This window comes from Falco peregrinus, chromosome 1 (assembly GCF_023634155.1).
Source record: "Falco peregrinus isolate bFalPer1 chromosome 1, bFalPer1.pri, whole genome shotgun sequence".
Taxonomy (NCBI): domain Eukaryota; kingdom Metazoa; phylum Chordata; class Aves; order Falconiformes; family Falconidae; genus Falco; species Falco peregrinus.
Window position 1 is genome coordinate 108,774,290 of NC_073721.1, and position 14,274 is coordinate 108,788,563.

At 36.6% G+C, this 14,274-nt stretch overlaps 1 protein-coding gene across 2 annotated transcripts in view; it reads left to right on the forward strand.

The window, feature by feature from the left end:
• VPS13C (vacuolar protein sorting 13 homolog C) overlaps positions 1 to 6,343 on the forward strand; it is a 97,383-nt gene extending 91,040 nt beyond the window's left edge. For both annotated transcript variants that reach the window (XM_055806947.1, XM_055806954.1), the window contains 4 exons: positions 2 to 93; positions 1,399 to 1,522; positions 1,780 to 1,863; positions 4,632 to 6,343. In XM_055806947.1, the coding sequence (XP_055662922.1) occupies positions 2 to 93; positions 1,399 to 1,522; positions 1,780 to 1,863; positions 4,632 to 4,733 (402 nt within the window). In that variant the 3' untranslated portion in view covers positions 4,734 to 6,343. The remainder of the gene's footprint in view (position 1; positions 94 to 1,398; positions 1,523 to 1,779; positions 1,864 to 4,631) is intronic.
• The last annotated feature ends 7,931 nt before the right edge of the window (positions 6,344 to 14,274 follow it).

Here is a 14,274-nt window from a genome sequence, read left to right on the forward strand (position 1 = left end):
GAAATTGCACATCAGAAAGCTGGAAAAAGAGAGCTATCGATACCACTGTGCGCTTCCAAGAGGCAGAAGAGCAAACCTTATCATTACAAATAGGTATTAAGTTTTGAAGGCTTACTAAGAGCTTGTCTTCATTTCAGCTTGAGGATTAGACTTCTGGCTAGGTCTAAAGCAATTGCTCTTTTCTGCATATGTACTTTTCTTACCCATTTTTTCTTGATTTTTTTTTACAGTTTATTTTGTTGCCATTATGAAAAATGTAATATTATAGTAGTGTCAATGTTAGGTACTAATTTAGGAAGACAGTTGAGGTCAGTGATCCTTTCATCATATTGGAGGGAATTATTTTTTTATCTATCTTTCTAATTTTTCAAATTATCTTGTCATAAGTGTTCGCATTCAAACCAACATTTTGATAATCCACATTTACCATCTTGTTACTTAAAGGATACTCTAAATGGAGTCTTAAGGTTTTGTGCAAGTATGAAAATTATTATTAAACTCATTGGACCATTTCTGGAATTCAAGATGTTACTAGTCGTGGATACACAGTTTGAGGACTCAAAACTTTCTAAATACATTGAGAGAATGAAAAGGAACCCATGAATTATGATATCTACTTCCCAAATATCACCAGTTTCACCGTGCCTGCATGTGTGAGATAGGCTCATCCATAGCGAGGCAATGGGACGCAACCCACCATGTTTGTTCAATAACGACTAGCACACCTTGAAATTCATGCTGTAGCTGAACAAGCTTTTTCAAGATACTGACAAGGTTCTTCAGCGATAGTTAGGTGACTTAGTTTTTTGCAGCTTCAAGTAAATGCTTAGTTCTCTCCCTATCCCAATTCTTCTCCATCTGCATAAACGTTCTATTTTAACGCTATTCAAAACTGTCAGCTGTTTTTGTCTTGGTGTGCTAGCTGACACTGGAGCTTTGAAGTAATGGAAGGGTCAGCTGGCTAGCAACTCTCAACAGTAGCAACTGAGGCATCTGTCCATCTAGTAGTTACTGTGTCACTGTGTAAGTAGTATGCTGCTGTTTGGCTGCCTTCATCTGGTGGAGACTGGCTTTGAGGAACTGGTTTGAATTAACTGAGGACCCTCTAGTATTCAATTCTAGTAAAATGTTTGAACTTGGAGGTCGGGGTGGGTTTTGATTAAGTTGGCCTGTGCATACCATGAGGTATCGTAGATCATCTATGAGTCTTAAGGATAAAGTGATTATTTCAGAATATGTATTAAGGAAATGTGATTCCACTGTGACTGAGTGGATACTGTTAATCCACATAGAAAACACCTTCTCAATCAAATTTCTTTCCTTAATTTTGTTTTGTTTTTCAAGGAAAGTGCTAGTTCCCGGGAGAAATTGAGTATTAATGTTTTTTCTTCTGAACAGGAGAGTGATATATGTAAAAGAAGTGGAAATCTTGGGCCATTTAACGACAGAGTGGTATTACTTATTTGAAGAATTCACACAGTGTCCCTCCTATGAAGCAAATGTTTTAAAAATAACGGTTTTGGTAAGAAAAGCTTGTAATTTATTTATTTATTTAACTGTTTAGAGTCCAAACATGGTCTTAACTTATTTATGGTTCAAGCTGCTAGCTGTGGGACTGTGAGACAGCATTTCCTGAAGATTTCTGGAAAGTTTGAGTTGGGTTGAACAGAGGCCACACTGAAATCTAAACTGAAGTTAACATTCAAGCTGTTTGAGTATCAAATTCTGTATTCTTGTGTTGAGTCACCTGAAGTACATTTTTGTTCTTCTCTACCACAGGATCAAAGGGTGTTCCAAAGGAAGGACGGTACAGGTCGTGAATGTGTAAAGACAGTTCAGCTTCAGGATGAAGCTACAGCAAGGGTATGTTCATTTTTTTTTTATTTTTTTTTTTTCTTCTTTCATTATGATATTTTTAACAGTTGTTGAAACTCAGCACATACAAAACATGGTAATGTTCAGAGATTCGTTATGGAATAGGCTGCTGTTGGAAAAGATTGAGGACTGCTTACCATGCTTTCATGTTGAAAAATTAGTTTAACCAGGAGAACAATGAGACAACATAGTCTAAATTTTTCAAGAGGATAGGCAATAATAATTTAAGGTTGAAGTTGCAGAGTCTTTATCTTTTGTATATTAAAACTCATTAAAGGAAAACAACAAAAATATCTGAAGTACTAGGTTAAGTTCATTATAGTCTCTAGGATTCAACATACCTCTGAATTCTGCTACCCCCTCATTATTTCAAGGTCACTGGACTAACCCAATAAGTGTACCTTGTGTAAAAAGCCTTACGTGGATTTCTCCCCACTTTCACCCTTCCTGGACCTGGGTTTTCTACTGTTCATCTCTAAATGTTTGTTCACGTTGATGCTGCAGAGGTGGATATATTTTGGGAGGTTTTTTTCTGTGGATGGTTGGGTCTCATAAGCTGAACTACCGATTTGTATAAATTCCAAGGTGCTTTGACAATGGAAAAATTTACCTAGGAAACCATGTGTCTTAGTGCAGTTTTGTATCAGATGATGAGAGAGGAGGAGTTCTTCCTGATACCAAAAGTGAAATCAATTACATCCACAACATCTTGGAAGCACACTTGAAATTGTAGCTCCAGTAACTGGCAAGTCAGCAGCTAGAATCAGAATAGGGACCAAATTGCTTCTATTACATTGATTAAGCCTTCTAAAAAAATGGGTTAGACTGGGAAGGAAAAAAAATTGCTATCGTTTTGAGGCACTTTTTTATCTACTGTAGTATTTTTATCTATCTATATTATTTCTTTACTGTCCCGTGTCTACAAAGTTCCTTCCACTTTTTCTTACAGCATGTCTTCTGAATTACACTTGGTTAATTGATTTAAATTCTTTTAGTTTGTCTGTGTTTAGTGCCTTGGCTGAAGCTGGAATGTTGTACACAGCACACAGGCCACAGCAGAATGATACTTTGTGTTTAATTCTCTGTTTTTCTGTTACTGCCTAGCTGCATGCTCCTTTACTAGTGTTTATGCTGATATCTATACTTTGAAAATAATTTTTTCTGTCCTAAAGTGCAGCACTACCCATTTACCTTCTGTGGATTTGTTTCTTGAGCTTATCACTATTACTCTTTGCTTTGCATCTCTGTTCTTGGCATAGATATCAGTTGTGAAACTGTAGCAGTTTGATAGGAAGATACAAAAAAAGTATGCTTGACAAATAACTGTCACTTGTGTGAAAACTGCGTTGGTGACCTTTGGGCGTGCATGAAACTTTAAGATCAGATTAAAGTTATCTGTAGCTTCTGTGTTCTTTCTGTCTCTTCTGAAAAAAACCCAAGCGTTTTAGGTTTGTCCTTCTTTAGTCCTCTGAACCTTTCCCCAGCCTCCATGAGTTGTCAGAAATCCATAAATATTGGAAATACTTGAAGTACATAGACCTGATGCATCTTATTGGTCCATTCAGCTAAAATTATTCTTTATTTTAACATTTGTTGTTGTATATATGAGTTTTACTTCTACTGACATAATGGATAAAAAAACCCACACAAGTGTTTCAAACCTGTCAGCTTTCACTAAATGCTGGAATTACTCAGGTGAAATCAGAGCGACCATGCAAGCTACTCCAGTACATTTTGGGTTTTGCTTTTTTCCTTAGGCATTTATGCATATCATGTTGACATTAATTTTCTCAGATGAGATAATATTACTTTCTTAATATTATGTATAAACATTATATGCATAATGTGCAATATGTTTCATGTTAGCCAATTGAGAAGTGTGGGGGGGTGTTAACTATTGGATTGTTCATATTCAGGAATTAAAAATTACTGGTTCAGTTGCACTGCTTTGTTCAGTTAAGTTGTTTCTAGTTGTAGAATTATTGTTGGGTTCTATTTTGATGTAGCCTTTTGTGGCTCTCCAGTTTGAGAGTGCTTTTCATTGTAAGTATTTTCAAAAGTGCCTGCTGACATCTGAATCTAGTAGTTGTAGGCTCTCATTACTTCTCTAGCCATTTTAGAAGAGGAAAAATGGCATCATTTGTTCTGATACTAAATTTTCCTCAAACGACCTTATTCTTACAGCATTTAGACTTTGGCCAAAAACAATGTGTAGCAACAGGAACAGAGGATGTCAAAAGCTGACAGATGCTGATTAATGGATCTAGTATGTTGCAGTACTTGATCATTATATTTATGTAAGAGACTTTTGATCCCATAATATTAGAAGATCAGCTAAGACAGAAGGAATGCATCCTTACTAGGCTGACTGGACATGAATTTAATGCTGGATCTTTAAGTGGCCTGACTGTGAGAGCCTCCAGAGCATATAGTATTGGAACTGTCATTTGCTTATCAGTTTAGAATTGGATCACTTGTGTCGGGGTAATCCCTGAGGAAGGTTTATCTAGTTAAGTGTGAATAACATCATTAATGTTAGTGCTTGAAAAATTTGGAGTAGACTGGCAGCATCACTGAAGCTTTTTCTGAGTGGAATATTATGCATGTGAATCAGAAGCTATGTATCTAACTTGAACTGACCAGTGCGTATGTAGGTTTTAATCTTTGTTGAATTAGCTATTCTTAGTAGCATCTTACAGAAGAAAACTGCAGATTGCATGTTTTAATTTTCTTTCTTTCAATATGTTGCTTTACAGAGGACTTTTTGTGCCATTCAGGAAGCCCAGGCAACAAGAAAACAACACAAGTTGGTAAAGCAAGCATCATTGCAGTTGAAGAAGCCACAAACACTATCTTGACAATGACAGGATTTGTCAAGTTTGACCTTTGGTATGCAGTTTTATCCCTAAACTTGATTAGAATCAAAATGGAAAATGGTGTAGAAAGTAAAGATGAAATATCTGAGGTCTTCCTTCAAACTTAACAGCCATAAACACTTTATTTTAAGAACCTATGCCACTTTGTAAAACTATGGATTTCATTATTCTAAAGTACGCATTTCAGTTTAAAAAATCACAACTTCTGCTAAAATGTTTTCCCACTCTTAAATTTTCTTTTCTACCCTTTTTCATGTGTAGGAGTTCTTGTAAATGGATTCTAAAATAAAGTGGTTATCTCATTTGCACTCTTTTAAGTTTATGGTTTACAGACAGGTTGTAGTAATTGTAGTTTCAGCATTTTGCAAAATAAAGTACTTCTGTTACTGATTTGAAGCTAATTAAAACTTCTATTTTAGGCAGCATTCTCTGTAAATTAAGAAAGAAGTGTAAACAATTTAGCTGCTGTAATTTCATCCCTGTCTGTTTAGTATTAGAAAATACTGCACTGGAGCAACAGAAAAATGAATATGTATGAAAAAAATAGGCTATTGTCGTCTGGAAATGCTTATTTTAGAATGTTGTCACTTAGACTGTAAATGAAAATCTGCACTTTAAAAATGGAAAATATCATTTACCTGTCATGTGCACGTATATGGTTTTGGTTGTATCACTGTAGCTTAAAGACTTCTTTGGGAGGAACAGCATGCTGGTTTTAGACAGCATTGTATGTCAAAAGCTTAAATCAAAGTAATTAGCTTTCCATATTTCAGTGTATAGTTACTCTACTGGAAGACTGCCATGTCATTAAGTGAATAATCGCTTCGGATACAGTATTTTTGTTACAGTTTCTCTTCATGAAGACTGTTAGCATTCAGTTTAGCAAGATATTTAAGCACATCTAAGGTATATGCCTAGTTCATAATGGTATGAATAATCCCATGAACTTCATTAAGACAAGGTCTGTTCTTAACACTAGGCACATCCATAAGTAACTGTCTGGGTCAAGGACTCTATGAGCAAACAGATTCGTGTTCCATGATCAGTGAACTAAGAGTTCTTTCTGTCAGTCTTTGTCATCCTTGCAAATATTTACTTGTGAAAATTTGATCTTTGCAACTTAAATCATTCTTGGAAAGAATTATTTTCTGTTTTTTTAATTAATTTGGTACTAGGTAATAGCTATAGATACAAATTCAATGAAGAAAAATGGCAATATTCTTGCATAGATCTATTCAGTAGGTGGAGCAATCATGAAAACCAGGTCTGGGTTTTTAAGTTAAGGCTGGTGAATTCTATAAATGTACTCCTAATCTGTACCTATGATCTCACCAAATCTAGAAAGCTTAAGACATTTGAAAGTAAGCTGCCAAACAGAACTTTTGCATCTGCAGATATGATTTTATTGCTGTTGTATGCACATGGCTATTAATCCACTTAGCTTCAATGGAAAAAATGCGGTACAACCTTTAATTATGTGGTATCACCTATTTTCTAAAAACCTCTGCTCACACATTAAATTAGCTGTCTCAGTTGTATGTATTTCAAACCTGTGTTTTTTTTTAAAAAAGACAATAAATTTTTATATGCAATTATTTGTGCTATGATTTTTAAATGTTGTTGCTTCTAAAATACGTTCCATGCTGTTGGTTTCCCACAGGTTATTGACACATCATGAAAATAATTACTGGAGTACTAGTGTACTGTAGAAGAACTTTCTACAGCTCAGCATTTCTTTCAGCTTGGTTTCTGGCATGTAAGGGACAGTTGTATGTGTACTGCCTCTTAATTCGTAGTTGAAAATAGATTCCTCTTTACTCTCAGTGCATGTTTAGATGGTACCGTGTGCTTATTCTGAGGTGGAAAATTGGAGCTTAAGACAACGTTTTAAGCTGATAACGTTTCTGATTCGAGTCTTCTCCTTGATTCACTTCTGTACTTCCTCATTTTCATTTTTAAGCTTTCTCACTTGAATTATAAACAGTAGATATTTTCTTACTTTATATGTGATTAGGTACAGTAAAGTAGCTTCCTATTTGAAATAGTCCGGAAAAGCAAATAGGGTTCTATAGAACTTTTTTTAATTTTTGAAATGCATGTCTTTGCAGTTTGGGTTGCTAGCTGAATTTGAACTGGTAGATGGCACTAAAAATTCCAGCTGAAGAAGTAATGAATGACCTTCTTTACTGTGTGGGTCAAGTGCTCAAGGGGATGAGAGACATCATTTGCTAAGGAATTCCCTTTCTTCCTTAAATAAAGATAGATATTCACAACCAGTAGGTTTCCAGTACTCGTCCTGTGCTCTCCTGAAGTGTTCCATTCCATTTTATTATCTGTCCTGTCTTTGTTCTTGTGTTTTATCCAGCCTTTTGCATTGCTGCATTCTCTCCAGCTGCAGATGCTGTTGGCTATACCTAAGCTTTGCTGTCTGAATTTGGCAACTTTATTTTCCTGTTTCCTTTCTGTTCTTTTCCTTAATCTAGTGTATCTTCCTGAAGTGCCAGCTGAGGGAAGATCTGTATATCCAGCATAAGAACAACTGCAGAATTAAATCCTGTTCAGGACATCTGTAGGAATGATGCGTAGATTGCCTTTTCAGACAGTCTTTAGTGATGAATTTCATCCAGGTTCTGCAATGTAAGGTGAAAGAGCTTTTTCAGAGGTTTGTTTTTTTTTTTTTTTTGGACTGTGTCTGGCAACAAAGTGATTTCCTATACTGTTAAGACAATGTTTCTATGAAGCTCTAGAGTTTCAGTATTATTGAGCACATAAGTTGGCCAAACTGTTGAAAACTTCATAGACCTTTCCTTACGATGAGGTCCCAGAAGTTTTTGCTGTCTCAAAATCCAAGTTTTCCTGATTATTAGACATGGAATGCTACTTGTTAATTAGAACTCCAAGCATTTAGGTCAGGCCTGGATCCTTGCTTTCCTTCAGTTACTCCATTGCTTTCCGGCTCATTATAGGTTTCTCTGGCTCTTCAAAAGCACTTTTTTTACAAGGTTTGGATGACTATTTCATCCTTGCAACAGTTTGCTCAGTCTCTTGCTTGAGCTGTGGCCTCCTTTCTGAAACTGCTCAGTCCTTTCTGAGGTTCTCTCTGCCTTCTCTCCACCAGCATGCTCCGCTGCTTCCTAGGTAGAGAACAGTATGTAGATTAATCTAGATCTATATCAACCTAGTAAGCATTTTAAAAGACACTAGCAGAAAGTGATAATAAAATCAAACTGTTTCATGTAAAAACATGCTAATATGCTTTTGCTTATGATTTAAAAGCTGTCTAATGCTTTACAAAGAAGAAGAAAAAGACATGAGAACTTTTGGAGTAGATAATGGGTATATGTTGCTTTTCACAGAGTGCTGCTATCAATTCCACTTAACTGTGGGCTCTGTTTAGGGAATATTTTACTTTGATAATTTTCATTTAATTTCTCTCCAATCTGGAGACTAGTAAGCCTCCACGTGTTGTATTTGAAAATACAATCAGCTTCTTTACTGATTTATCACAGTTTTGCTGTGAATTGTTCAGAGGGATTTTTAGGATCTCTTCCAATGCAAATTGTAATTGCATTTTATTCAGTTTTTTATCTTAAAAGTACTTTATATTCATTAAGTTTACTACTACCAGTCATTCTTTACAGGATTACAGTAAGTCAACTACTTAAAACCATTCCAGTGAACTTTTAAAAGAAGGAGATACCCCTACCCCACAACACTCTTAAAAACACTCAGACTGTGGAATCTGTATCCTTGTAGATGATATCAGCCTGAGTCAGCATGGTCCTGGACAACCTTCTCTGGCTGTCTGTGGTTGGATTGTGCTATCTCAAGAGATAAATTCCAATCCCAGCAGTTCTGTGATTCTTTCACAGTAAGAAATGTGAAGTACTCCCCTCTCCCTCAAAAAAAAAGAAAGAAAACCCCTGAAGATGCGAGATTCTGTGTTTTCTGGGTTAATTTAAATTATACCTATCAAAACAACTTTACACCTCTCACCATCATGTTTAAAAGTTTTCTCAATACTTGCGGAGTCTGAAAGGATGTTTGGTTTATTATAGACATTGAAGAGAGTGCTTTAGTGGTAAGAGATTAAATAGTTTTAGAGGGGCTAAATTAAGTAATTTGTGTAAACCAAGGTACCAGTATTTTTATTTCATTGATGGCAGTAAATATGCTTTTCTTGTAGCAGGGTAACATAGTGATTACAATAGTTATAGCCTAGTCTTGGTCTTTGATTGACAACAAGGATTATTTATGTAAGGGGATCTTGGGTCACTCAGAGTATTTTAAAATAAAATAAAAAGGATTTAATTTTAAAAGTGAAAACTGACTTGTGAAACCTTTTGAAATTAGCTAGCATTCGTTTCACTAAATAATTCTTTCAACAGCTTATGAAGTCACATTTAGTCAAACTTGAGTGTGAAGACTTAATTTGGAAGAGATGGCAGTGGACTGACCACTTCAAGAGAAAACTTAATATATGAAACAAGTGGAGGGATTTGAGAATCAATGTATACAACTTCAGGTTCCATTGGAAAAATCAAAGCTTTAGTCTCTTTATTAAAATTTCCGTGTATGATACCACACAGCACGGGAAGGGCGGATTGAAGGAAATAAAAGGGTTTTAGACATCTAGTTGTAAAATAAAATTGTACCAAGTATATGGATGTTGTTCAGTTTCCTAATGATTCTAATACAATTCCCTTCCTTGGATTATGGATCTCATTTGAATAATCACTAACAGTGATGCAAATACACAGATCTCCAGACTTTTGCATTTATTATCTCTGTGCTGCAAGTAGTTCCTGTTTTGAGTTTTCAAGATAATTGTCAGCAACTAAGATGGTAGCTTAATCTAGTCACCTGACTTGTCTGAAGGAGAAAAGCTTAATGAGAGGAGAAATAACTCCAAAAAGGAAGGACTTGACCTGTCAAAAGGAACGTGTTAATTTGAAATGTGATTCAGTTCATTGCATCCTCACCTTTCCTACAGGTCAACAAGTAAGGTTCTACTTTGAAATTACTTTTACATCTTTTTTATTTATTGTAGAGTGAGAATGTTCATTGCCTGTCCTGATCTTGTCTTCAGAGTGCACTGGGGCAGGGGAGCGAGGGTGGTGGGGAAAGAACCCTGTAATAATGGCATGGTAGTTCGGAAACGAAGGAAAGTGAAAGGTTGGTGATAAATCTGTAAAATGTCTAACTCTTTAGTGGTAAAAAAAAAAAAAATGGGAAAAGCTAATTTGATATATTGAAATGCTGCTACAAATTCCTTTTACATCAGTAACTAGGAAAATACGTCACCTAGTTATGAAAACAAACCGTGATACATGAAAACAATAACTTTTGACTTTTAACACGGAAAAGAAATTTTTGTTTGTATTTCAGTCAGGGAGGCAGAGCCATTCCCAGACGCTTTACTGGAGTCAGTAGATGGAACACTGAAAAGTCTCTTTATTGGTAGCATGGCAGCACTCAAATTCCAGTGTTCATATTGTGTGTGTGTCCACACGGAAGGCTTTGCTGTTTTTATCAAAGGTAAGCACAGGAAGGCTGTGTAATTCTGAAAAGTGCCTGTCCAAAACAAAGACTTGAAAAATAGGGAACCTGCTTATACACTGTAAAATGTAGTGTACTTCTAGGGCTTTGAAACATTTCCCCATCAGGTATGACATAAATTCCTCTCATATATAATCAAAGCTTTATAGGTAAACCACTGAGCTGTGCAGGCCCTAGTCTCTGCTCTGTTAAACGTGGCCCTGAATCTGCCCTTGACGTAGTTGATGTACGAGGACTGTATTGTGCTTATAAAGCTGCTGCTTGTGTTTATGGCTGTCTTCGCCTCTGGCTGTGCTTTCCATTTGCCTGCTGGAAAGAAATTTGCTATTGATTTTTAAAGAGCTGTGATACTAGGCTAAGATGCTCTTAAGAAGTCCAAAAAGACTTCTGCAACTGATCCCATAGGATTGTTGCAGGTTAATTATCAGTAAAAGCAGCACAAAAATTATCTCGAGGTCACTACTTACATGTTTAAGCAACCCAACTTCAGACTTCATCCTGTCCTCAAAGGTATGTAATCAAATATCAAGAGAAAACAGAAGTTTAATATAATGACATTCTAACAAACACTGGGGAGCAATTGTACAATTGTTTAAAACTAGAGTAGTATCAGTAGGCTTGTCATGGTGACAGTCGTGGAGAAACTTTTTCTTTTAAATTTCAACTCCAGTTAGCTACCTTTATATATGCTGTTAAGACATTCTTCACACTTTAACAGAACGTACTGAGTTTGAATAATTGATTACTGATGCTGATAAGCATCAAAAGAGTAGACATTCTCGAAGTTTTTGTGGAATTTAAAACTAAATCAGAACATATTACTTAAATCAACTTTGAGTTAATTGCAAGGAATTTTTGACTCACTGTGGTATAGCAGAAGTCTGTGTGTGAAATTTGATAGATGAATGTGTCTAGGTTGTAAATGTATGCTACTGTAAATTGTTGTTTCAGTAGTTACCCACAAGGTGGGGGAGTGAATCTTTATATTTTACTGCTGTTGTCTTACAGCTTTCCTGCCCACCCTCCTCCCGAGTGGATGCCATACTATTAAAATCATGTAGTTGATATGGTCAGTGCAAGCATAGAGCTGTAAATTAGAGGAAATCAGCTTTACAAACTACAGATCCAAGTCTGGAGTTCTAGAACTGTTGAAAAAAATACACCACAACGGTCATCCACATGATACTTCTTACTTGTGTATAGTGTTACAGGAACTGGTGCGTGTTTCCATGTGTACAGATTTCTTTAGTGGGTAGTGGTTTAAAGTAAAAGCCTGTATATGTGGTTTTCACTCAAATGCTCATTCTTCTAATGCTGCTGTTGAATTGCAGGAATTGATTTGAAGATGGCTGTGTAAGTGTCATATAAGGTGTGTCCTGTTTTTCTCCTACATATCTAATAAATTCAGAGAGATCTAAGGCAGCCCAGGAAGCCATAACAGAACTATTTAAAAGGATTGTGTGCTCTTTCTTTGCGGTGTTCAGCTAAAGTTAATAAAAATCTGATTTTTCTAAACAGGAGAGATTAACTAATAGTAAGTATTACATCTGTTTCAAATAGTATTTAAAAACTACCTGAAACTAATACTTGCAAACAGAGTTAAAATTAAAAAACAGGTAATACTGTTCTGTATTTGGGTCATAACTGCCATTTCTTACTTCAGAGACTGCCACTATGTCTTCACTCAACTTCTGTAGTTCAGATTTGGAGCCATTACACTCGTGAGCTTCCAGGACTGTACAGAATATCACTTATGTTCCTTTGCAGCATGCAAGAATTGAAGATGATGTAGCCAATTTGCCCTCTTTGTGCCTGTGCTGTTGGTTGCAAGTGTCATTTTCTTTGTCTGCCTTTAGGATCCTTTCCAATTCCTGCCTTCTGAAGACTCTCTTGCCAATGGAAAGAAATACTTAAATAGGAAGTAGGTAAGGCTATATAAATGTTTAATAATATGGCCATATCTTTTTACTGGCAAAAAATACTTAATGAGAGGAAATTTTGCTGTGAAGGCATATGGGAGAAAAGACAATCTTCACTGTAGGAGAATGAAACATTTTAAAACAGGTTATTTCTAGTATTAGGTATAGAGTGCTCTCTGTGCTGGCTTCTGAGGGCTGCTCTGTTCCTTCTGCTGTCCCTCACAGTTTCACCCTGTAGCATCTAGGGCTTGCAGGCAGGGGCTGAGAATTGAGAGGAAAGGAAAGAGGGAGCGAAGATGCTTACTGCCAATGCTTGCAACAGGATTTTCTGCCTTGCTTCTTTTCTAGGCTCTGCCTGGATGCTCTCATCCTGTCCAGGAGGGTACAAGACCTTGTGACTTTGTGTCCCATCTGGTATATCCTGAGTAGCCAGCAAGTAACACAGGGATTGTGTTTTAATTCCCAATTTGACCTTTTTGTTCTTGGAATTCTGCTAGACATTGTGTCCTGGGTTAATATCTGGCCTTTGTCAGGGGATGGTTCATGGCTTCCACTGACCCCAAGGGCAGACAGCAGGCCGTGGTGGCACTGACGTGTTTTAGGTATGCCGAGTAACAAATTCGGAATGGCCTCTCATTTTTTTCTAGTCATTTCTGCAGCACCTGCCTGACTAATCTAGAAGTATTTGAAGGATTTAGGAACTTAAAACACAGGAAAAATAGGGAATAATAAGTGGAATGGAGAAACCTGGATAGGCCAGGAATCTTGAGAATCACATTCTGACTAGTACTTGCTCCAGGTGATTTGTAGTCACCAAGTTCAAAACCCTAATGTAACTTAGCTGTCATAACATTTATGTTTGACTTCTAAGAAGTTCTTTAAAAGTTTTCTTAGACTCAGATCACACTAATTTTTGTTATGGATAAGAGTACATGGAGGATTTCTTCCAGGTTTCCTCTTTAGATGTCTCATAATATGTCCTGCCTCTGATAGTTGTTTCTTTTCCATTTGCACATTTGCAATTTTAAATACAAATTGTACCTGTATATAGGGCGCATATTCTTGATGATGCAGGTTGTTTCAAGTCTTCAGAATTCTATGCATATGTCTTTGAAAATAAATATAACATACAATAATACATTGAAGTACTCATATGGCTACTACATGATGGTTTTCTGAGGTTTTTTGAGAGCACAAAATTTCATTTCCAGACCTAACTGTTCTTTTGTATGCCCTTTTTCATGGAGGCATATGTAGAAGCCTTACCTAATCTAAGTACTTAAGCAAGCTTGTAGACCTGGGAAATATATAACCTAGCTGAAAGCATATTTAGGGCCACGTTTGCAAATAATAAGCATTGATCAATATGGCTAAAGTGGTATTAAAGCCAAGTTAGGCAGGTAGTCTTGCCAGTGCTGCAGTTCTGGCAAGGAGGCACTGATACTCGTCGTGGTTTTGCCTTACTTTTTGTTTTGGTCCTTCTGTGGACCATGGCACATGGAACAGGCCATCGTGTGACAGTATGAAGCGTTTAGCAACAATATTGTTGTGGAGTTCAGAGGTAGTCCAAGCGCCTCATTCCTGTTTCTGTGCCGTGCCCTCTGTTGAGTAAATCTAATTGTCCATTGAACCAAAACTCTGAATCAGATCAGGGAACTCGTGTGGCTTAACACCAGTGCAACCTGTCAGTGGTGGGACTGAGCAGTCAGAAGTAGTGAGATTGCTGCCAGATCATTTGTAGTGTCAAATCACAGCCTTAGCTTAGGTAGCTCTTGGTTTGTGCTTACTGTTCCAACACGTCACGCTTGTGTACGTTAGAATGAGAATGTGGAATTTTTAAAGACAATTTCTGTTCTTAAGCACAAGGTATATATAATTTATCTATCCTGCTACACCTTTTGGGGAAAGTACTCAATTACCCATATACTTGAAGATTTCAGTTAATGCCATACAGTAGTTGAGTCAACAGCACGTCAACAACCTTCCTTCTCTGTTTTGATCATTCACAGTCATCAAAGCATTTGTGCAACAAATGACTGTTTTTT